The sequence below is a fragment of the Nyctereutes procyonoides genome, unplaced genomic scaffold (genome assembly GCF_905146905.1).
Source record: "Nyctereutes procyonoides isolate TBG_1078 unplaced genomic scaffold, NYPRO_anot_genome, whole genome shotgun sequence".
NCBI classification, from domain to species: domain Eukaryota; kingdom Metazoa; phylum Chordata; class Mammalia; order Carnivora; family Canidae; genus Nyctereutes; species Nyctereutes procyonoides.
In genome coordinates this window covers 3,926,625-3,953,293 of record NW_026575160.1, presented here as the reverse complement: position 1 = coordinate 3,953,293, position 26,669 = coordinate 3,926,625, and the positions used below count along the sequence as shown (strand labels likewise).

Below are 26,669 nucleotides of genomic sequence, written 5' to 3'. Positions count from 1 at the left end.
CAAGTATCTTGAAGATTAGTAGCATACTTAAAATATTGATAGAAAAGATACATACTGTGACTTTCAAATATTTATGTAAGGGAAAATATTAATCATAGACAAGATTATATCTTGTTTATAAGCCTGTCAGACAGACCGTGACGTGTAATAAAAGCCCATGTGTCCTAAGAACCAGATTCTGGGCAGACCTGCATCTGTTTTGCTCTTCTGGAATCTAGTCGACAGACTCTTCCTCATTAGAATCTAGTTCTGAAGTTATAGACAGATACTCGTATTTATAATAGTTAAATGTAGTGTAGCATACGTAGATAATCTGCCTATCAATTACTTGCATATGTGACTATAAAAAATTAAACTTAACAAAATACTTACTAAACCTACTTTAAAAAAATCTATCTAAAACTTGTGAAATATCCTGCTACTGACTTAAATGCTAATGAGTGAAAAATAATCACATCTCTTTTTTTCCCCCTGCTTATTTAAGCAGAACCCAATTTCCAATTCTTCATTAGAAAACCAGGACCTCAATTTGTTACTTCCTTCCAATGTTTCTGCTTCCATAAATTGCATCCTCCCCAGAGAAATTTTATTCCCGATATAAATATCTACAGTATGTTTGTTTTTAATGGGTTCATTTAGTCTGTTGAAACAGCAGATTATAAATCAAATTGCAATAGGCTGAGGGATAATTTAAGTAGGTAAATTTTCAAATAAGTTGGGGACACTCCACTTTTAATACATATGGGTCATTGCCAATTTTTACTATGGAGTCGGCTCCACGAAATTCAACCATACATATGCACAGTTTTACTGGCCATGACTGCCACAGAATTTTCCATTCCTGACAAGAAAGTTTCAATTCATTAAAAAAAAAATTAGAGAGGAGGAAATTAAATTTCTTTAAAATACTTTGACTCCTTGCGGTGGGATTGGAGAATAAAGGAAAATTGTATACTGAGTTTTTATACTAGACTGTGGTATCAGAGGCAGTACTGCCTTTGGTGACATCAGATTACTAACAAATCAGTGCCTGTCATTTTGGGTGAGGACTTTAATAAATAGTTATTCCTTTTTCAAAATAAGAGAGAATGAAAAAAAATAAGAGAGAATGCATTTATGTACTGTTAATTACGATATTTCATTATTAATATTTTTTTATTTACCTAAATTTTTATTAACACTTCAGGTGAAGAAAATACAGTTTTGAAATTTGTTGGTTTGTTAATTATATTTGCTGGGGAGAATATCCGATTTCCTCTCAACTTTTATCTCAAACTTTGTAAATAGACTTTGTCTTTGTTGTTAATTGTGGAATTTCAGAGGTTGCTATTAGGCTAACCTTCCCTAATGATGCAAGCAAGCTTCCTTGTACTTATTCACTAGAGAAATGGAATTACTTCAAGTAATTTACATCTTGCAAAGTAAAGAATGTAGTGAATTTGCTTCTTCCAAATTTACCACGTTCTATTTATAAAAGTCCATGGGTTTCCTGGTTGTTGTAAAAAGAAATTAAGTGATTGCATCATCAATGTAATGTCATTTCGCAGCAAGAACTATCAGTACAAATGTTATCTGTCTTTAGGAGGTGGAGGTTGTATTACGTATTCTGTTAATACTGAGCAAAAATCAATATTCCACTAGATGGAGCAAAAGTGGCAGTAGCTTTAAGATAGGGCAAGTTCCTGGACTAGGTTTAGGAGATTTTGAAATAAATAAACAACAAAATTTCTTGGAAAAATCCATATATATAGTTCAACCATATTCATTTATAACTTTCTGAAGCTTGTAAGAATATTTAGAATGATCCTGTTCAAATATTGTTTTATTTTCTGGCTTAGAAGACAGGATTATTAGAAACAAAAAATGTTCCATTGATTTTCTTCCATTTTGCATTATCTAGCCAAATCAGACAAGAGACACAGCTCTAATGACAGTGATGAAATAGTATAAATTGGCAGATATCTGTGGGTTCTGAGTACAAAATTTCATTTTGAGTTGCTTTGAAATGTTGTGTTTACAATAAAAGCATCACATCAAATTTCACTTGCTTAATGAATGACTAGACTATGAGAGTATTTGAGAGTTAGAGAATTTTAGGGTCCTTTTAGCCTAATTTTCTCATATTTTAAATTAGCCCTAAGATGCTGAAGGGTGGACAACCTATCCAATGTTACCTTTCTGCTTTTGATGCTGGGTATATTGAAACTAAGATGATTTTGAGAACTGCATAGCTTTGTAATTCTCAATCTCCAATTAATATTTATTCCAATGCACTGATTATTTTTAAGTTTTAACATTATAAATTGACTTCATCTTTTTAAAAATTCAGGATCAGACCTGGAATAGCAATTGAGTAACTAAATACTGACAGGACAATTTTTAAGTTTTGAGAGAAATGTTATATAAAATGCTACCTTTCATTTGCCAGAAACATCTTAGATGCAAGAGAAATTGAAATTATTTGGGCAGCCTGGGTGGCCTAGCGGTTTAGCGCTGCCTTCAGCCCAGGGCGTGATCCAGGAGACCTGGGATCGAGTCCCATGTCAGGCTCCCTGCATGGAGCCTGCTTCTCCCTCTGCCTGTGTTTCTGCCTTTCTCTCTCTCTCTGTGTCTTTCATGAATGAATAAAATATTTTAAAAAAAAAGAAATTATTTGAGGAGAAATCATGAAGAAAAAAGACAATAGGAGGAAAGCTCTATAAATGAAGGTTGTTGATTAGAGGATTCTCATGTCTCCTTATATTTAGACCATTTCTTCGTCTTGCATTCAAAATTATTGAGTAAAAAGGATCTAGTATTTGGTTATATAAAGCTCTGTGCTTCCCAAAATTTCATCTCCATATGATAAAGAAAGCTCACTACATTCATACATATTACATATGTCTCTTCCCACAGAGAGTTGAAATTTGAATTCCACAGTGCAGAGTCATATGCTGGAGGTCAAGGCTGGGAGAGGACAGAGGAATTGGGAAGAAAAAGAGGAAGGGAGCTTTGGTTTATGATTCAGGGTCTGGTGGGAACATTTTTGAAAATGTAGGTGCTATTTCCTGCAATCAAGGGCTTTCCAGAGCTTGATAATCATTTCCCAGCTGTATCCCTTTGCTGAATTGTTTTTAGCTGTGGGTACTCCATGGCTGTTTTTTCCCATCTATGATGGAAGAGGATCATATTCTTCTTGCTGATAGAAAGCAGGGAGTTTAACTCCCACAGCTTTTCCCCTTTTTCCCTTTGCTTTGGGGAAGGTTTGGCTTCTTGCTAAAGTGTGAAAAAAAAGTCTTGACTGTAGTATGTCAGGCATATTTCAGCTCGATTTGTGTCAACCCTAATAAGTAAGTTTACAGAGTAATAAATTGGGTGTCTGCTCAAGACCTGGCACCTGTACAGGAAATAAAAAAGTATTTTCAATTGCAGGCAGGTTCTCTTTGTTTTGCAAGTGGAAGTTTTACACTTTTCCTGGGACCCTCTTTCTTTTATTAAAGTCTTAGTATCTCTAAAGCCTATTTCAATTGTCTGTGGAACAGACAAGGGAGATAGCACTTAAAAAAAAAAGAGATTCGGAATGGATGGAACACTGATGAGACAGGTGATTATGAATGCCGTGTTCACCAGTGTGTCCTCCTAGTTTCATGTTTTACCTGGCACCTCGCAGGCCTTCAACTTGAATTTATTGAATGATTCAGTAAATCCATAAATGGATCTGCTTTAATAGCATGTACTAAAGTTTACGTAAAAAGCTATAGATTATTTCAACTTTTTGTACTACTTTCTAAGTTTTAAAGTTTTTTCTTCCTGGATTAATCTTTTTTAAGGATTACTGAGTGGAACACTTTTGCCTCTCAAGAAATGTTTTAGCATTTTGTTGTCATAACTGGGTGGCAGAGCTGTGCTACCAGTATCTAGTAAATACAGACCCAAGAGGAGGTACCTGGTGGCTCAGTCAGTTAGGTATTTGACTCTTGGCTTTGGCACAGGTCCTGATCTCAGGGTCATGGGATCAAGTCCTGCATTGGGCTTCAAGCTCAGTGAGGCATCTACTTGGGATTCTTTCTCTCCCTCTCCCTCTGCCACTCCCCTGCTCACTTTTATTCTCCCTCTCTCTCCTTCTCCCTCCCTCTCTCTCTAAAATAAATAAATACATCTTAAAAAAATAGAGACCCAGGGACGCTGCTAAACATTCTACAATTCACAGGACAGGTCCTCACAACAAAGAGTTATATGGCCCAAATGGGAATAATATCAAGGTTTAGAATCCCTATTTTAGAGAAATTATTAGATTGAGCCAAACAAAATTGATATTATTCACTGTTTTTTACTTAAAAATTGAATTTTATATGGTTAATCCTCTATTAATGGATAATAGGAAGCAATTGTAAAATTTCATAATTCAAGTAACTTTTTCCATGTAATAGACCCCAACAATAAAGAATTGTCTTGAATGAATGTCAGTAATGACACTGTCAAGAAGCCCTTGTCTAAGTATATAAAAGTTTCCAACCATGCTAACATGCTTTAAGATAAAATTTGTTCTTTCTCCCACCTTGATAAATGCATATTAGTTTGTCGTGATTGCAGATCTGCTTGTTTATAGCGCAAGGGAAGTTGCTTTGATCTAAGAGTGAATTACTTCACAGCGAGGAAGCCTTGGTAAGACAATGTCATCATATTATGATGCTACTGAGTGCTTTTGATATGGCCATATGATACAATGGACATTTAAACTCAAGAATTCGTGAGGACTTGGGATCCCTGGGTGGCGCAGCGGTTTAGCGACTGCCTTTGGCCCAGGGCGCGATCCTGGAGATCCAGGATCGAATCCCACATCGGGCTCCTGGTGCATGGAGCCTGCTTGTCCCTCTGCCTATGTCTCTGCCTCTCTCTCTCTCTCTCTCTCTCTCTGTGACTATCATAAATAAATAAAAATTAAAAAAAACCACAAAAATTAAAAAAAAAAGAATTCGTGAGGACTTAAAGAAAATGTTCAGCCTAGGCAAGGCTGTTCTTTACTGACCTAAATCACTCTCTGAAGACCGTGGGACCTTAGCTCCTGCCATGGCAAGGCTACTCTTCATTGGCAGTGGTGGAGACCGTGCAGCGGCCCCATGAAAGAAATCATCTTGCCCATTAACACTGGTGCCTTTGTTCTGCCAGCACTGTGCTTCTCTAGCAACAAGAGACTTTCAATTTGTGCTGGCAGCTAGACATCAGCTCTTGATTGGCTCCACTAATTCTTCCAAGAGCCAACCCATAGAAAAAGCTATACCTTCACTAAATCTGGACTTTATTTCTTCCATCTCCCTTTTGCCTAAAACAATAGTGTAATTAATCTATCACTGGTTTGGAATTTTTATTTCTTTATTGGTTTATGAAGAGGCATGATCCTGTATGCTACTGGCTTGTGAAATATTACTATTCTAAATTATAATTCCCACAGCAAATCTGCCTTAAATAAATTAACAAAGATAGTCTCTAAGCATAATTTGCCATGAACAAAATAATGAATAAAATAATAATAATGATGATGATGATGATGATGATAATAATAATAATAATAATAATAATAATAATAAAACATAGGGACACCTGGGTGGCTCAGCAGTCTGCCTTTGGTTCAGGGCATGATCCTAGAGTCCTGGGATCGAGTTCTGCATTGGGCTTCCTGCATGGAGCCTGCTTCTCCCTCTGCTTATGTCTCTGCCTCTCTCTCTCTCTCTCTCTCTCTCTCTCTGTCATTCATGAATAAATAAATAAAATCTTTAAAATTAATAATAATAATAATAATAATAAATTGGAAGACAAGTTTTACATTTTGAGTTTTTGAATTCCTCAGAACATTGTGGGTGTTCCTGGCCCATGGGCAGTTCTATCTCGTGACGGACCCCAAACACTTGTATGGGACTATCCCAGAATGCTTGTCCTAGTTTTTGTCTGCATATCTAAAAACAGTCACTGGGGATTACCTTGTCATGTCTAGTAGTTTACACACCTGCATAAGTTGGCTCTCTGGAGGACCAGACGAGAAAAGAAGCCCATGCAGTTCCTACAAGCAGAGTCAGAGGCATTTTGATAGGGATTCTAAAATATCTAGGGCATGGCCTGGGTCATGACAGGGGTTCTGCATAAACAGTTTCCTTTGGTCAAGAACTCACACTCAGAGACAAAACTGCTCTTTCTAGTCATATAATTGTTGGAGAAGGTCATTGGGAGAATGTGTCCACTGCATGACCCTCAAACTGGACTTGGGCAATCAGTCTCTTTTCCTTCACCCCGTCCTTGGAATGTATATTCTGCAACTATTCCCATACTAGTTTTAAGGATGAAACCTTAAGAGAGTAAGGTGTTGAGACCATCTGGACTGAATATGTGACTAGCAGGCAAGTAAAGATCTATTTATCTTAAGGCTGCCCAAGACAAGTCTTCTGTGTAAGTTTCTTTCCTTATTAAAACTACTACCCACCATTCTGGAGTGGTTTGCCTCTTTCTTTGGTTTTTCCTTGCTTTCCACATAGAGGGGCCACTTTAGGAACCAACAATAATATCAAATTGGGAATTGGGTTTTAAGATCTGATAATGTGTAGTCCTTTTCAAAAATGTAGGTATTTGACATTTCTAGTCATTATTTGTATTAATGCTGTTATGGCATAACCTAGTGTTTTATGTTACAGATTAATAACATGAAGCCCTCAAAATACAAGACAATTTTAATACTATTAAATCATAGTTATAGTCATATCATAAAATCAAAAGTAGATTAAAATTAAAGGCTCATAATCTTCAAAAGACTCAGTTACATGCTAATTCATAGATACTCACTGTCAGAGGGAAATACTATTAAAATGGTGAATTTTAATAAATAAACTAATTTGAGCTTTTTTCAGCTTTTATTTAAAATTAGAATGTTTAACAATTTCCTCATTTGTTAATAGCTTATAAATGAATCTTTATTAAATAAAATGATTAGTTTATTTTACATGTTAATGATAAATATAAAAGAAAAAGTCAATTCAACCAAGTTTGTATAAGTGATAAAGGAATGATTAGTCTAAATTTAAACTTGATCACAGATAATTTCAAGAGAAAAAGCTACGCTTAATAAAATTGAAGTATATGATGTATTTTTTTTGAAACTACTTGAAATAATAATGTATAGAATCTTGGTAGCATAGGTGGCAAGACATATTCTGGTATCTGGGTTTTAAAAACAATTGTGTTCTTTAACGAGTTTAAAAAACTTTTTAAAAAAGATTTTATTTATTTGAGATAGAGCATGAACATGAGAGAGAAAGAAGGAGTGGGGTGGGTAGGAAGAGTGTCAGAGAGAGAAGCCGACTCTCTACTAAGCAGGGAGCCTGATGCAGGGCTCAATTTCAGGACCTCTGGACCATGACCTGAGCCAAGGGCAGACGCTCAACCAACTGAGCAACTCAGGTGCCTCTATTTACCACATCTTGTTTATCCTTTTTCATCTATGATGGAGGCTTGGGTTGTTTCCATATCTTGGCTATGGAAAGTAAAGCTGCAATAAACAAAGGGGTACATATATTTTTTTTCAGATTAGTGTTTTCATTTTCTTTGGTGAGTACCGAGCAGTGGGCTTACTAGATCATATGGCATTTCTATTTTTAATTTCTTGAGGAACCTGCATACTGTTTTTTGCAGTGGCTGCACCAATTCACATTCCCACCAACAATGCATGAAGTTTCTCTTTTCTCCATATCCTCACCAACACCTGTTGTTTCTTGTCTTCTCCCTCTGACTGGTGTTATGTGATACCTCACTGTGATTATTAGGATTTTTTATTTTATTTCTAGGGAAACATTATTCCCTTATATCTTGAGAGTTGTAGTTTATATTACTACAAGAATTATTGACATGCTGTAAGAATCCAATTTGTGATCCTAAGTATAACATCTAAAAACAGAAAAATATGTGTACATGTGTGTGTGCAAAAGAGAGGAGGGAATAGAGAGAAATAAAGAAAATAGTAGCCAGAAGCAACTTTAATTGAAAGGCAAATTTTATGAGATTAACATATTTTAAAGTAGTAGGCATTTTTGCAGTCCCCTTTAAACTTTATACCTCTTACACTTCCTTTAAAAAGCACCCTTGTGCTCTTTGTTAAGATTTGGAAATGAAAGTCACAGAAAATAAGTTGTAGTTTTGAAAATGAAAGTTACAGAAAATAAGTTGTAGTTTTTTCATGTTTATTTTGTATGAGTTCCATGGAAGTATTTTAAGAGACATTAAAAAAGGAGAAAAAAATAAAATAAATAAAAAAGGAGAATGGCATCCTACACTCCATGAAACTGAGAGTGTAAATAGTTGACATCCATGATAACTACGAGGAAAAAGGAAGCATCATGTGAAATATTTTGATACCAAGGAAACTGAGCTGTTTAAAAGGTATGATAGAACAGTGAGAAAAGAAGAGAGAAAGAATTTTATTTTTATATATGAATAGCTTAATTTTTAAATGATACCTAAAATGTTTTAGCATAATTTTATATTTAAAATGTGGTATAATCATTGTTTGTGAATTTTATTTTTCCAGCTTGTTTTCTAGAAGCATTGAATTGACCACTTACATTTATGTCTGGGAGAACTACAGGCTCATCAATTTGCCTTGGGATTCTCCATGGACTTGGTATTTGACTTTCTTAGGAGTTGATTTTGGCTACTACTGGTTCCATCGCATGGCCCATGGTAAGTTGCAAATCAAGGTTTTATTGATAATGTATTTTGAATTGTTTTGCTTATAGTAAGTATTCAGTAAATACTGAAGGAATGAATAAATTAATAACATCGTGCATTTTGTATAAAGATGAATGATAAAAGTTTAGTTTTGAGTTTAAATGGAAACAATCTGGTCATTTTTGAAAAAAAAGAAATTATTGGAGATACATTTTTCACTCCTCTTGTATATAACTTGTAAAAAAGGTGAGAAAGTGATGGTTGTAGCATTACTTTTTAATATACTGCCTTCCGTTTTTCTTATTACAACATGCTTGGTAGAGTTTGTGGACTTTTGCACTTAATATGAGACTTCATTCACATCACAGTTATCAGTGTCATTCAGAAGAGCCCTGGAACAGCATGGAATCTTAGCTGTCATACATAAGCTTGATTCAAGTTCTTGGCAGTAATTCCATATTGCAAATGAAAATGCAATCATCTAGGCACTAACCTTAATACATTTCAGTATTACCATAGTTTTGCAAAATTTCTCATCTGATACAAAGCCCTCTTACCTCACTGGTTCACTGAATTTGCTTTTTGGGATTCTTGGCTGTACTTTCCAAAGAAATGTTTTGTTATGAAAAGGAAAGTGGAAGAACAGGAAACAGTCTAAACCTCTGTAAGGCTAAGTAAAGGTTGGAGAATGATTGTAAAGGTAAGGTGAGCAAGTGGTCTCTAAGGAAGAAGAAGGCATGCGAAAGCATTTCTGAAGGGAAATTGGGAAAGTGCTAATTTTGAAAACCTACTAAAGAGTAGAACTGAACTTTTCAGTGGGTGGTTGGGTTGAGTGGGTGGGGAGGAAGGAAGGAAGAAGAAGAAATCTGGAATAATAATACAAAGTAGAGGGGAGATGGCAAGAAGAGACTCACGGTCAGGATGAGTAACTGAGCAATGTGTGTAGGAGTATGGTGATCAAACATCCTTCCCAAGCGAGGATGGAGGAAGATGAAGCAATGTAGGCAAATACTACGCTTAAAGGCAGTGAAATTTTAAATGCAAAAATTATTTTTGTTAAGTACTTTAAACATTACACATAATGAAACTATAAAGAATGTTAATTCGTTAAAACAATTTGAAGGGAATGTATGAACTAGAAAAAGTTATTTATTTTGTGTGTGATAACCTTTGTCTGGGAAAATAACAGGTCAGCCTCTGACATCATTTCCTTGTGTATAAATGCAAGAGGATACTCCCAAATTGAACATGACTAGGAATAAAATATGGTCATGTAGCAAACTTTGTATTTTATTTCAAAATAGTCGTTTTCTCCCTAAAATAAACCCATTGGCAAGCTTCCTCATTTTTCTATTGCAGCAGATGGGTAACGCAGAAAGCATTTACATTGTATTACTTAATTTCAGGAGTCTTCTAATATCACACTGTCCTGGACAGATGTGTTTGTGTGGGAAATCTGCAAATTCGCTTAATCTTTAAAAGCCCATTATAACAGGAAACAAAGAACCAACAAAATATTACCAAATATAAAACTTTAAAAAATATGTTGATTGTTAAATGCTCTCAGGGAAGAGCAATAAAGTAAAATAATATATTAAATAAATAGAATCAAGGCTATTTGAAGTATGCTTCCCATTAGAAAATTTTGAACCAAATCCAATGGAGGCAGGCATTAAAAAAAAAATCTGAAAACCTTCTGGAAAAACACTCACCACCTTCGGGCTATGAAGTCTAATCATAAGTTCAAAGACTTTTGACTTATGATGGAAAGCTCATAGGAAAAAAATAAATTAGTAGTTGAATGTGTCAACCTTCAATATGATAGTTGACTTTTAAATTGTATGTAATAACAATGTAAAATATTAAAATGGACTTCTAGAAGTCTAGAAGTACACAGGAGTAAGAAAAACTTATAATATCAAATTTCTTGAGCCTCTTGGGTTACTGAGCACATACTAATTAATTAGCCAAATGTATTTAACTGAGAAGTTTGAGGACTTCTAAAATCCTAATGTTTGTCCTAAAATACAATAAGAAAAAAAGCCCTCTTTTCTCTACTTGCAATAAAATTGTAAATTAAAAATGCATTCCACGTTTGTTGATATGTTAAATGCTGTGAGTTTTGAAGAAATAATAGACACTTTTTGTTTTTACCTATATATAGATTATTTCTTAGTAGCCCAAATTACTGCTAGGGTTTTTGTTGTTATTGTTTTGTTAGTGTTATTTGTTTGGTTTGCACACGTACAGAATTTTCTTACATTACGGGTATGGGAAAAAGTTTATTTTCAAAAACTTCAATTCTATTTCTATTCTTATGCAAAAGAACAGAGGGATATTTGAGACTCTTATTTATTTCATTCCTTTTCCTCTGGAATAATGAGAAATTAATCGCTCATTATTATCAACTTACAGAAAAATAAGAGCAGCACAATAATTTCTATAGAATACCTTAACATCTTTAGAAAGAAAGGGTAGAATAACAAAATTAAATAGGTGTTAAATTAAAAACAGCTTCTGGCATGCTTAGTCTCCATACAAAAGGTTGCATTATCTTTCTTTGTCTTTCCTATTAGTTATATTAAACATGTAAAAAATCCAGTAAAGATTTTTAAGGGAGCACTTAAAATGTAAAAGATTACAATTTAGAAGCAAAGATGATCCTTCCAGAGTGCTAGTCATGGACTTTATCTCATCTTGGTTATGGTTACATGAATGTATGTATCTGTAATAAATGTTGAGTTGTGTACTTAAAGTTTACAAACTATGCATAGTTCAAAAAAAGTTAAGTTAGTTAGTAAATAATGCCACCAATATGATTTCTTAGTGAATAGTTTGAAGTCAGAATGATATAATAGGTAACCCAATTTAGAAATAAGAACCAAGAAATTATTTGTGACTGTAAGCATAAACAGTTACTAGAGGTGGACCCTACAGACATTTCTCCTTTGCAAGCTCACTTGATGTTAGGCTTTGTCCATTTAAAAGATTGGAGGGATATTACAGAATCAGAACAGCAGGGGTTTTGTTCCATTTGCCGGAGTGCTGTTTTTCACGTGGCACTTAGCAGATTGGTGCCAGTTAACCCTATAGGTTAAGTGTAGCCCACACCTTTTGGTAGAACCTTCTGTCTTCCAGGGACCACATCGGAGGACTGCCTGTAATATTCTCCCTCTGGGATCTGTGTATTCTAGCAAGTCTCTCTATCACCACCAGAATCCGGTGGTGCCACAATCTCTCCAAAGATGTCTGACTCAGACTGGTGGGGAGAGAAGGGTGGAGAATTTTCTAAATTTGTACATACCGGCTTTGTTTATTCCCTCTCAGCTCCATAGGCAGTAACTGTGCTCATAGTTGCTACTTCTATACCACTGAACGACTCCCTGTTTACATCTTTTAACTCCTTTTTTTTATCAGTTAATAATTCTTTACCTTAACTTTTCAAATCACTGGTGTGGTTTTTGTCTCCTGATAGGACCCTGACTTATAAAGCCAGTCTTCCCACATATTCTATAGAATGGTATATTGAAGTTCACCCTGACTATATCTTTAATATCTCATTCTGAGGCATTGATTACACATTTGGGCTATAATTAGATTTAGTTCATTTCTGAAATAAAGATGTTCACCCATAAAATTGTTATAATAAGAATCTATAAAATCCCCTCAAACTCTCATTCTTTTACTCAATAAGTAAACTGTATAGTTCAGTTTCTATTTATCTCTTTCTGTATCTAAATAAGGTAAGTGATCATAATTTTTGTTTAATTACTTATATTCATTCCTATAATTTTGTTGTGATTAAGTGGGCATCTGTAGATGACTTATTAAACTTCATTTTTTCCTCTTCCTTTCTGACTTTTAACAGGGGTTGAATTTAGACCATCTTCACTTCCAGCATTGTTTAAATAAAGAAAATAAGCAGATGTATTGATTAAAATTAATTTTATTTTCTGATAGAACTGTGGTCTCTATTGAAGAAAAGGTGACTTAAATTCAGCTATGTTTGTGTTTATTTTTAAAAAAATACAAGAATATGCCTAATTTTTGTAGCTTTTTGCTGTATATTTCACTTTTTATTTTAAAAATAAGTGTGATTTTATTCATATTGGATCACTGAGAGTGACACCCAGTGTGCATTGGCCTAAATTATAGTGCTTCCTCTCACCTCTTCCCATGATTTTTTACTTTGTCAGTCCTTGAATCATCATCATTCAGAATATCCATAGGGGTAGCCTTGGAATTCCCATCAATTTACTTAAGACCTCCAGTTTCTCACCATTACTTTCTATATCAACCATTTTCCTCTGAGTTCATTTTAATGAAAGAATCAGTCCTATGTCTGATGCTAAACATTTGTTAAGAGGAGAACTTAAAATTTATATGCGCTGAAGGATTAGCATTATTTCCCCACAGAAAGACTCATTTGAAGGAGCCCCCCTCTTAGAAATAGCTTATTTTTATCACTGGCAGTTGTGGTCACCCTTAAAACCACGGTTTGAATTTCCTTTGATGTAGTTAGATTCCAAATGTAGGTGATATATGAAAAGCACATTTGAAACAAAGATTTAGGCCATCATCCAGGTGTTGAAAATATGCCTGCATTGAGACATCAAACAGGCAAGTCATATACCTGATAATAAAGAATAAGAGTTTCGGGAATCTCCAACAGCCTATATTTGAACATTGATACTAAAGTTGGAAATATTTCCAGGAATAGTTGGGAGTATTTGAGAATGGCTACGGTAATATTTTCCAGGGATTAAAAAAGCTGTGAAATGAGTAATCAAAATGAAATTGAAAGACAAAGAAGGAGTAAAGATTAACTCTTGGTCTGCTTGTGACTCTGCTTAAGACAGAGAATGTGCCTGATTTTTTTTTCCTTTAGTGCTAGAACTTAGTCCACTTGCCTCTCAGCAAAAAGAGCACTGAAATTTGTTTCCAGAAATATAGTCATATAACTGTATGTGCAGTTATTTACCACACATATAACCTTGGGGTTAACTTCATTGAGATAGATTTTATTGGTTTTATTTATCTCTCAATTTTGTGAAGTTTAAATGAAAAATGCTTTAAGAGTGCATCAACAAAGTAAAAATGAATGAATGAATACACCAACATGAAGAAAGCAAGATGGAGGCTTATGTAAAGATTTATAGGTATTTAAAATGGGCAGAGGAAGGAAAAACTGAAGTTTGACCTTAAGTCAGGGTGACCTTCAGGATTGTATTGAAATGATAATTAAATATGACCTGGGAAAAGCACATTTTATCCCAAGTAATTTTGTTCAAAAGAAAAATTTAGAAAAGTCTTATTGGATGTATATGACACATTAGCAAACATAAAGTTTGAGCACAGCCACGCTAGATGGTGAAAAGCAAAATTAGGTAGAATTCTATCCTCTTTCATTTAATAAACAATTTTAACTGTGACTGAATTTAATGTTACCATATTAAAATAGCACAATGAGAAAAACTGCTCTGTGAATTACTAAGAAAATAAGTGAAGATTCCTGGAAATACTATCGACTAACCTAGAGACTTTTTTTTTTTAGTTATAAACTTTTTATTCATGCTTTAATTTTTTCAGTAAATAATTAATGATCACCTATTGTATACCAACCCTATACTAGGCACCACATATAGCTTTGTTAATGACAGATCTGGCCACTGATTGTTCATTCTACTATGGATGACAAATGTTAAAAATTAGTTATAATAATAATAAGGGAAGTACAAAGATAATTATAGCATGAACTCTGAAACTGACAGGGGAAACAAAATTGCCACTAAATTCTTATATTTCCACATTTCTGAATATATTGATCATTTTTCTCAAAGAAGTGTACATAAAAAACAAATGGGGTTCTGTTTAAAATGCAGGTGATGATAGTAATAGTATTAAAAGCAATGCTAATAATTAAAAGTCAACTATTATTAAAAGCCATTGGAGAATGTTTAAAAAGCATAGATTCTGGAGTAGGTTATATTTTCTTAAAAAATATTTTATTTATTTATTCATGAGAAACAGAGAGAGAGAGAGAGAGAGAGAGAGACAGGCAGAGACACAGGCAGGCTCCACGCAGGGAGCCTGACATGGGACTCCATCCCAGGTCTCCAGGATCACGCCCTGGGCAGAGGGAGGCACTAAACCGCTGAGGCACCCAGGCTGTCGGTGGAGTAGGTTATCTTAATTCAGTTCCCAGTGTTGCCACTTACTGAGATTTGGAACAGGTTAATCTGTCTTGATTTCTTCATTTATTAAGTGAGGATAATACTGTATACTTGATAGGGTTTTTATAAATATTTAAATGATCTAAAGGTAGGAAAGTGACTTGTACATTGTAAATACTGTTTAAGTATTATTATTATTATTGAATTAATGTTTATTACATTGCTAGGTGCTAGACTAGGTGCTTTATATTAATAATACAACATGGTATATTATTTACTTCCCAGAACAATCATATGAACTAGGCATTCAGTTGTTCATCAGATATTAAGTGAGAAACTGCTATATACTAGGAATTCTAATTCTAATAGTGAAAACATAAATGCCACTGTCTTTGTGAAGTGTGCATTCTAATAGAAAAGGAAATCCAGATATAAAACATATGTAATATTATGCCAGATAGTGAGGAGTGCTATTGGGATAGAGGGAGAAGGATACAAGGAGTCTAGTAAGTCCTCTATTGGAACTCATAGAGGTAATAGGTGGCATTTTAGTAGAAACTTTAATGGGGTAAAGAATGCATCCTAGGAATGTCTGAGGAAAGAGCTTTCTATACAGAGGAATCTGCTAGTTCAAAGTACCCAAGGAGAGAATGTGCTGGACAAATTTGAGAAATATCAAGAAACTGTACTGGGGAACTGGAGGAAAGAGACTGAGGAAGTTAGTCAGGATTCTGGTCAGGCATAGGATCCTGTAGACTGGCAATATTAAAAGGTAAGTCAGTTCTCAGCTACTCTCCCCACTTTACCTTGCTGCCTATTTATCATAGATGTAGTAAAAAGGCAGGAAGATTTTTAGGAGAGGAGTAACATTTATTTATTAATTTAATAAATACTCATCAAAAACCTTCTTCATGCTTTCACTTGCATTGGCATATGTGATACTCAAACAAAAGCCAAAACAGTCATATGTAGGTTACTAATATAATGTCAGGATGTGATATGTGCAGTAAAACTAATAAGGCAGGTTAGAAGAAATAGAAAGTGTCATATAGGTTTGAGTATTAAAATTTTACATAGAATGATCCATAATATTTGTCTGATAGAGTGACTTTTAAGCACAGACTTAAAGCTCTTTAAGAATATAATTCATGTGGGATCCCTGGGTGGCTCAGCGGTTTAGCGCCTGCCTTTGGCCCAGGGCACGATCCTGGAGTCCCGGGATCGAGTCCCGCATCAGACTTCCTGTGTGGAGCCTGCTTCTCCCTCTGCCTGTGTCTCTGCTTCTCTCTCTCTGTCTCTCTGTGTCTCTCATGAATAAATAAATAAAATCTTTAAAAAAAGAATATAATTCATTTCTGGGGAGAGTACCAGGCAGATACGATAGCAAGTGCAAAGGCTCTGAGGCAGAGAAATCATGGGCCTTTTGAGTAAATGGAAGGAGATCATTGTGGCTGGAGCTACATGGTAGAGGATTAAAGTTGCAAGAAATGAAGGGCATCACAAATGTGAGGCAGTTAAGGCAGATCATGCAAGAACTCATAAACTATTATAAAGACATGGATTTTACTCAGTGTGAACTGAGAAGTCACAATAAGATTTGCCTTTTATTTTTTTAAAAGGTTTTATTTATTTATATTAGAGAGAGAGAGAACACATGAGCAAAGGGAGGAGCAGAAGGAGAGGGAGAAGCAGACTCCCCTCTGAGCAAGGAACCCCATGTGGGGCTTGATCCCAGGACCCTGAGATCATGAACTGAGCGAAGGCAGACACTTAACTGACTGAGCTACCCAGGCACCCTGGATTTATCATTTAAAATTATTGTACTATTTCAATGAATTTGAAACTTTCTATATCAATTCACCATTAAGTTTCTTACTCTATTTTAGTATTATTTATTTAATTTAGAAAAATTCTGTTTCATCCTAGCTAATGCTATAACTGGAAATGGAAATACAAGGTATGCAATTGAGAAGGAAGAAATGAAATTGTCTTTGTTTGCAGATGGCTTGATTGTATATGTAGAAAATCCAAAAGAATCAATAATAACATGGGGCACCTGGGTGGCTTGGTGGTTGGGCATCTGCCTTTGGCTCAGGGCATGATCCCAGTCCTGGGATTGGGTCCCATGTCGGGCTCCCTGCGAGGAGCCTGCTTCTCCCTCTGCCTATGTCTCTGCTTCTCTCTGTGTGTCTCTCATGAATAAATAAATAAAATCTTTAAAAACAAACAAGAAGAAGACTATAACAATAAAAATCCTGGAACTAATAAGCAATTATAATAAGGTTGCAGGATGTAAGGTTAATATAAAAGAGTCAAAAGATTTTTTATAATGGCAATGCATCATTGGAATTTGAAATTAAAAACATAATACAATCGGGGCACCTGGGTGGCTCAGCTAAGTGTCCGACTCTTAATTTCAGCTCAGATCATGATTTTATGGTTGTGAGTTGGAGCCCCATGTCAGGCTCTGCACTGGGTGTGGAGCCTACTTAATATTCTCTCTCTCTCTCTCTCTCTCTCTCTCTCTCTCTCTCTTTCTCCTTCTGCCCCTCCCCTCCAACTGTGCTCTTTCTCTAAAAACAAACACCCATTTATATTAGTATCCAAAAAATAATATTAATTAATATTGAAGGAAAATAAAAAGTTGAGGTCTGACACTACTTAAAGACTTACTACAATGCTACAGTAACCAAGACAGTGTGGTATTGGTGAAAGAATAGATGGATAGATCACTGGAACAAAATACAGAGTGTAAAAATAGACTCGCATAAATATAGTCAGCTGATGTCTGCCAAAGGAGCAAAGGGAATACAGTGGAGTCAGGACAGTCTTTTCAATACATAGTGCCAGAACAATTGGACATCCACATGCAAAAAATTGAATCTAGACACAGACTCTGAATTCACAAAAATTCATTCCAAATATATCGTAGACCTAAATGTAAAGTGCAAAACTCTAAAATTACTAGATGGTATCTCCTAGAAGATAATTAGGAGAAAACCTGGATGACCTTGGATATGTCAAGGATTTTTTTTATATGATACAAAGGCTTTATCTATGAAAGATTTGGCAAGCTGGACTTTATTAAAATTAAAAACTTCTGTTCTGTGAAAGACAATGTCAAGAGAGTGAGAAGAAAAGCCAGGCTGGAAGAAAACATTGGCAAAAGACACATTTGATGTGGGACTATTATCCAAAATACACAAAGAACTCTTAAAAGTCAACCATAAGAGAACAATGACCAAAGTGAAAAATGAGCCCTTCACCTTTACAGACACCTCACCGAAGAATATGTACAGATGTCAAATAAGCATATGAAAAGATGCTATGGATTGCCTGGGTGGCTCAGTAGTTTAGTGCCTGCCTTCAGCCCAGAGCATGATCCTGGAGTCTGGGGATGAAGTCCTATGTCAGGCTCCCTGAATGGAGCCTGCTTCTCCCTCTGCCTGTGTCTCTGCCTCTCTCTCTCTGTGTCTCTCATGAATAAATAAATAGAATCTAAAAAAAAAAAAAGATGTTGCACATCATGTAATCAGGGAAATGCAAATTATTGAATAGTGAGATGCCACTACACACTGTTAGAATGTCCCAAATCTAGAACATTCATAACACCACATACTGGCCAGGTTGTGGAACAACAGAGATTCTCATGATTGCTGATGGAATGCAAAATGGTATAGCCATTTTGGAATATAATCTGTCAGTTTCTTACAAAACTAAACATACTCCACCTAAATGATCCAGCAGTTGGATTCCTTGGTATTTACATAAAGGATGTGAAAAATCATGTTCACAGAAAAACTTATACATAGATGTTTATAGCAACATTATTCAAATGTGCCAAAGCCTAGAAGCAATCAAAATGTTATTCAGTAGTTGAAAGGATACATAAGCTGTGGTGCATCTAGATGATGGAATATTATTCAACACTGGACAGAAAAGAGCTATCAAGTCATAAAAGACATGGAGGAAACAAGTACATATTACTAAGTGAAAGAGTCCAATACAAAAAGTCTACATACTATATAGACAATCTGAAATAGTCAAAACTATGAAGACAGTGAATAGCTCAGTGGTTACCAGAATTCAGGGTGAATAGTGGGGTGGGCAGGTGGGACACAGAATTTTTAGTAAAATACTTTGTATGATATCACAATGAAGGATTTACATCATTATACATTTACCCAGATTTATACATTTTTATCACCAATATTGAGCCCTATTGTAAGTTATGAAATTTGGAAGGATTTGTCAATATAGTTCCTCAGTTGCACCAAATGAATCATTCTGGTGAGGGAAGTTGATAAGGGGAAGGCTATTGATGTGTGAGGGCAGAGGGTACATAGGACATCTCTGTACCTTCCTCTTAATTTTTGCTGTGAACTTACAGCTACTCTAAAAAAATGAAGTCTTTAATTCTATTTCCAATGCAATGGGCTGATTCTTCGTTATTTTTAGAAATATATTAACTACTTGAAACATAAATCTATTATTTTGAAGTTCCTTCATTAATCCTTATAGATATCTTCCCAAATTTAATTATACCTTTTGTTTGGTGCCTCAGCATTTTCCACACTCCAGAGTAGTGCACTATAGAATAATATGTGGCAATCGCCAGGGAAGATGATGGAGTAGAAGGATCCTCTGCTCACCTCATCCCATAGATAGAACTACACCCACATCGGTGTAAATAACAGAAAAACAAGCCAAAGACTGGTAGAGCAGACTCTCCACAACTAAATGTAGAGAAGAAGGGGAGCCAAAGGGGCCACAGGACTATTTGCAAGAAGGAGGCACACAAGGGGTGTGGAAAAGAGAGAGGAGCAGACCACTGCACTACGCACCCCAGACACTGAAGATGAATCCCCATAACATTTGTGTTAGGAAACTAAAGAGACCTGATTTTGCAAGTTCTTACAATCATTGGGGCTTAAGAGCTGGAACTTAAAATCAGGAGCTTGGCTCTGGGAGAGCTTGAGGGCAATAGGAAACCGAGTCTCCATCTTTAGCCAGCACAACCAACAGCCCCACTGAGAACAGCATAAAAGCAGCAGTTGAGCAATACCTGGGGTATATGAGAAGATTTATTTACTAATTTCAGAGCATGTGCTGAAGGGGCAGGGATCTTTTGAAGATTTCCCCAAGAACAAAAGACTTAGTGGGTGCTATTTCCCTCCCTCACCTCAGCCCAGATACATGGACACCTGTAGGAACTGCACAGGGCAACACTCTCCACCTAGCTACCTAACAGCACATGCCACACATGCATGCTTCTTTAGATCATTCAAATGAAGTGGAAAGAAAGCCAGGGTAGCAATACTTATATTGGACAATGTTGACTTTAAAACAAAGACATAACAAGAGACAAAAAAGTATACTCACATAATCATAAAAGAAACAATCCAGCAAGAAAATATAGCAATTGTAAACATTTATGCTCCCAACATAGGAGCACCTAAACACATAAAGCATCTAATAACAAACATAAAGGAAGTAATCAATAGTAATATGATAATAGCAGGGGACTTTAAAACCCCACTTATATCAATGGGTAGGTTATCCAAACAGAAAATCAACAAGGAAACAATATCTTTGAATGACACATTGGACCAGATGGATCTAACAGACATAGAGCATTCCATCCTAAAATAGCAGAATACACGTTCTTTTCAAGCACGCTTGGAATATTCTCCAGAATAGATCACATATTAGGCTCAACAAGTTAAAAAAAAAAACTGAAGTCATACCAGGCATCTTTTCCAACCACAATGTTATGAAACTAGAAATCAACCACAAGAAAAAATCTGGAAGAAACACAAATGCATGAGGTTCAATAACATGGTACTAAATAATGAATGGATCAACCAAAAAATCAAAGAGGATATAAAAAAATACATGGAGACCATTAAAAATGAAAACACAACGATCCAAAATGTTTTCACGCAGCAGAAGTTGTTCTAAGAGAGTTTATAGCAATATGGGCCTACCTCAAGAAGCAAGAAAATTGTCAGATAAACAATCTAACCTTACACCTAAAGGAGCTAGAAAAAGAGCAAACAAAACCCAAAACCAGTAGAAGGAAGGAAATAATAAAGATTAGAGCAGAAATAAAATAGAAATTAAAGACAAAGCAAAACAAGAGAACAGATCAATGAAACCAGGAGCTGATTCTTTGAAAAGATCCACAAAGTCAATAAATATTTAGCCAGACTCATCAAAAACAAAAACAAAAAACAAAAAACAAAACATAACAAAGAGGGAGAGAGAGAGAGAGCACTTAAATAAACAAAATCAGAAATGAAAGAGGAGCAATAACAACCAACATCACAGAAATACAAAGGATTGTAAGAAAATATGATGAAAAATTATATGTCCACAAGCTGAACAACCTATAAGTAATAAATAAATTCTTAGAAACATATAATCTCCCAAAATTGAATAAGAAAGAAATAGAAAATTTGAACAGAATGGTTACCTGTATTGAAATGGAATCAGTAATCAAAAAACTCCCAACAGGGGCACCTGGGTGGCTCAGTGGTTGAGTGTCTGTCTTTGGCTCAGGTTGTGATTCTGAGGTCCTGAGATTGAGTCTGCTTCTCTTTCTGCCTATGTCTCTGCCTCTCTCTCTCTATGTCTCTCTCTGTCTCTCATAAATAAATAAATAAATACATAAATAAATAAATAAATAAATAAATAAATAAAATCTTAAAAAAAAAAAACAAAAAAACACCTCCCAACAAACAAAGATTCATGACCAGATAGCTTCACAGGTGAATTATTTCAAACATATAAAGAAAGATTAATACCTATCCTTATGAAACTATTCCAAAAAGTAGAACAAGAGGAAAGCTTCCAAATTCATTCTGTGAGGCCATATTACCTTGATATCAAAACCAGATAAAGACACTACAAAAAAGAGAACTACAGGCCAATATCTCTGATGAACACAGATGCAAAAATCCTCAACAAAATATTAGCAAACCAAATCCAACAGTATATTAAAAAGAATCATTCACCACAATCAAGTGGAATTTATTTCTGGGATGCATGGGTAGTTCAACATTCACAAATCAATCAACATGATGCATTACATCAAGTAGAGAAAGGATAAAAACCATATGATCATTTCAGTAGATGCAGAAAAAGCACTTGACAAAGAACAGCATACATTCATGATAAAAGCACCTAGTAAAGTAGGTTTAGAGGGAACATAGCTCAGCAGAATAGAGACCATTTATGAAAAATACATAGCTAACATCATACTTAATGATGAAAAGCTGAGAGATTTCCCCCTAAGGTCAGGAACAAGATAAGGATGTCCAATCTCACCAATTTTATTCAATATAGTACTAGCAGTATTACCACAGCCATCAGACAAGAAGAAATAAAAGGCATCCAAATTGGTATGGAAGAGGCAAACCTTTCACTATTTGCAGATGACATGAATAGTATATATAGAAAACCATAAAAACTCCACCAAAGAACTACTAGAACTAATAGATGAACTCAGCAAGGTCACAGAATACAAAATCAATATACAGAAATCCATTGCATTTCTATAGATTAATAATGAATAATATTAAATAGAGAAATTAAGAAAACAATCCCATTTACAATTAATTGTAAAATTAATATCACCAAAAATAATTAAAAACCAAGAAGTAGACTTAACCAAGGACATGAAAGATCTGAATTCTGAAAATTATAAAACATTGATCAAAGAGACTGAAGAGGATGCAAATAAATGGAAAGATATTCTATGCTCATGGATTGAAAGAACCAACATTGTTTAAATGTTTATACCACCCAAAGCAGTCTACAGATTTAATGTGATCTCTATCAAAATACCAATAGCATTTTTTCACATAACTAGAACAAATAATCCAAAAACTTGTATGGAGCCATACAACACAAATAGCCAAGACAATCTTGAAAAAGAAGAAAATTGGAGATATCACAATCTCAAATATCAAGATAATATCAGAGTTTTAGTAATTCAAATAGCATGGTACTGGTAGAAAAATAGACATAAGACCATGGGGTACAGAATAGAAAGCCCAGAAATAAGCCCATGTTTATATGGTCAATTCATCTTCTACAAAGGAGGCAAGAATGTGCAGTGCAAAGAAGACAAGCTCTTTAACAAATGGTGTTGGGAAAACTGGACAGCTATATACAAAAGAATGAAACTGGACCCCTTTCTTACACAATACACAATACACAAAGATAAATTCAAAGTAGATTAAAGACCTAAATGTGAGACCTGAAACCATAAAAAGCCTAGAAGAGAGCACAAGCAGTAAATTTCTCTGACACTGGCATAACATCATCTTTCTAGTTATGTCTTGTCAGGAAAGGGAAACAAAAGCAAAAATAAACTAATGAGACTATATTAAAATAAAAAAAAAACCTTTCCTCACAGCAAAGGAAACAAAAAACAAAGCTAAAAGACAATCTGCTAAATGAGAGAAGATATTTGCAAATGACATATCCAATAAAGGGTTAGTATCCAAAATACATAAAAAACTTCATAGCTCAACACCAAACAAACAAAAAACAAAAAACAAACAAACAAACAAACCCCAAAAAACAACAAATAATCTAATTTAAAGAAGAGCAGAAGGCATAAACAGACATTTCGCCCAAAGGAGACACACAGATGGCCAATAGACACATGAAAAAATGCTCAACATCCCTCATCATCAGGAAATGCAAATCAAAACTACAGTGAGATATTACCTTATACCTACCTGTCAGCTAAAATAAAAAACACCACCAACAAGTATTCATGAGAATGTGGTGAAAAAGGAATCCTAGTACACTGATGGTGGGAATGCAAACTGGTGCAACCACATGGAAAGTAGTGTGGAGGTTCTTCAAAAATTAAAAATAGAATTACCATATAATCCAGTAATTCCACTACTATTTACCCAAAGAATATGAAAACACTAATTCAAAAAGATAAATGCACCCCTATGTTCATTGCAGTATTACTTACAATAGCCAAATTATGGAAGCAACCTAAGTGTCCATGATAGATGAATAAAGAAAATGTGGAATAAACACACACACAATGGAATATTACTCAATCATAAAAAAGAATGAAATCTTGCCATTGGCAATAACAAAAGTAGATCTGATGGCATAATGCTATGTGAAATAAGTCAGACAGAGAAAGGCAAATAACACATGATTTTACTGATATATTGATTTTAAGAAACAAAACAAAAAACAGACTTTTAAATAAAAAGAACAAACGGATGATTACCAGAGGCAAGATGGATGGGGAGATTGGTGAAACAGGTCAAGGGGATTAAGAGTACCTTATCCTGGTGAGCACTGAGTATAGTTTTGTTGAATCACTATAATATACACCTAAAATGAATGTGACACTCTATATTAACTCTACTGGAATAAAAATATAAATAAAAGTAAAAATAAATTTAAAAAAATATATGGCTATGCTTGGTTTTTTTCTGTTTCTGTTTTTTTGGGATTAGCTTATTTTTTGTAGGGTTAGAAAATATATATTATGTATACAGATTTATATTCAGTTAAGTGTTATTAAGATCATGTATATAGGGAATTTGACAATCTGAGAATTTATTCCTTAAAACTACCTTTGTATTGAATAACCTTTGGGGTTTTTGCATTGCATACTACAATTTGAAAGGCTCTATCTTAGATTATGGAAGTATCAACAGAGGTGATAGGAATTGGTTAGATTCTGGATATATTTTGAAGGTAATGCCAGTAGGATTTGCTGACATTTTTTATGTGAGTTGTGTAGGAAAGAGGAAATTCATAAATGCTCCAAAAACTTGGCCTGAGAAAATGAGTGAATACTGTCATTTATTTAGAAGGAAGATTTGTAGATTGAGTAGACTGGGACATGGGGCTGGGGATTGATTTACCAGTTTTATTCCCTCTGTTTATAGAAATAAAAAGGGGTCAAATAGTTAAGTAATATGCCACAAAGCTAGTAAATTTTAGTGCCTGTTTTCAATCCAACTTTAGTCTGACTAAGGATGTGGGTTGTGAAAGAAATGAGATTCTCTCATACATTTATAGTTTGGAGCAAAGAAAGTATTGTGGAATCAGAAGGAGAATAAGATTAAGTAAAGCAAGACTCATGGCTGACTCTATGGACGTGGCTATCCTTAACACCTTGGCCTACTGTCTTTGTCCCAATTTTAGAAAAGACCAGTAATCTTTTCCCTTTTAGGACATTTGGACTCAGATCGATTTTCTTGGTTTAATGTCTTGGGGGATTTTTTGCTTCAAGTAGTAAGGAAAAACAACCAAAAATTTCCTCACAATTCTAAAGGCTAGAAAAATCTGAGATCAAGAGATCACCAAGGTTGGTTTCTTCTGAGGCCTCTCTTCTTGGATGATAGATGACCATCTTGTGGTCCTTTTGTGTGTGTGTGTTTAAAGATTTATTTATTTATTTATTTATTTATTTATTCATTCATTCATTCATTCATTCATTTTAGAGATAGAGGTGGGGGGGTTGGAAGGGCCAGAGGGAAAGAGAGAATCTCAAGTAGACTCCCCACTGAGTGTGGAGCCTAACACGGGGCTTGATCTCATGACCTGAGCTGAAATCAAGAGTGAGTTGCTTGACTGAGCCACCCAGGTGCCTCTGGTTTGCTGTGTTTCTATATCATCTTCCATTTGTATGTGTCTCTCTCCTAATCTCCTTTATAAAGGTATCAGTCATACTAGAGTAGGACCCACCCTGATCATCTTCTTTGAACTTAATTACCTTTTTTAAAGTCCTGTCTTCAAAAATAGTCACATTCTGAGGTACTGGGGGTTAGGAATTCAACATATAATATTTTTTTTGGGGGGGGGGAGGGGACACAGTTCATCCCACTAATAAAAAAACTAGCTGACTGAGAAAACAGTAATGTTCTCACCTCATGATTTCATGAGTGCAGCTTCATTGGCCGGAGGAAGAAGCGATGTTTAGTGGGGAAAAAAAGGACACATTTAGTCAATGATTCCTAGTTTCCAATACACTTATTCTTTCTAAAACTCAGTTTCTTGATTTGTGAAATGGGAATAATAATCTCTTAATTCTTATGTGGTCATCAAGCTTGAATAAATAATAAATTGTGATACATCATAGAGCCAGCACTAAATACTAAAACTCTCACATTAATTTTAAAGATCTTATTTAAAGTACTTCAGATTTGTTCACCGTTTTTTCTAAAACTTTCTAAGATATTACAATATATTTTTTTGTACAATGTACAAATTATAAATTATGCACAGAAGTCAAAATAATTAGCTTAAAATATACAATTTTTGGAGTTTAATTAATTTTCTAAGTTATTTTTCTTCTATATGTTCAAAACAAACAAATCTCTTAATTTACTATCATTTTGTAACAGAAGTTTTTGTTATATAGTTTTTGGAATTTTAATTCTTTTATTTTGAAGATACAAAAAGAGAGTGCCATAAGAATGGATGCAAATTCATATAAAAATAAATAATTTGTCTTTCTTATTTCAAAGCACTTGTAAGAAATAAAAATATTGCAGAAAAAAAAGCACAGGGGAGCAAAAGATAGAAAATGAAATGTAAGCCTAAACTCATCCCCCAAGGACAGCTTCTGTAAGCACAATGTAATGAAGGGAACCTGGAAGCAAATTGCTTGGATTCAGACCCCGGTTTAACATTTTTTTGTAAGTTTTTTTTTTTTTTTAATTTATTTATGATAGTCACACACAGAGAGAGAGAGAGGCAGAGACATAGGCAGAGGGAGAGGGAGAAGCAGGCTCCATGCACCGGGAGCCCGAT

At 34.8% G+C, this 26,669-nt stretch overlaps 1 protein-coding gene across 2 annotated transcripts in view; it reads left to right on the top strand.

Annotated features, from left to right (window-relative positions):
* AGMO (alkylglycerol monooxygenase) overlaps nt 1-26,669 on the top strand; it is a 340,224-nt gene that overhangs the window by 5,565 nt on the left and 307,990 nt on the right. For both annotated transcript variants that reach the window (XM_055314479.1, XM_055314478.1), the window contains exon 3: nt 8,549-8,700. In XM_055314479.1, the coding sequence (XP_055170454.1) occupies nt 8,549-8,700 (152 nt within the window). The remainder of the gene's footprint in view (nt 1-8,548; nt 8,701-26,669) is intronic.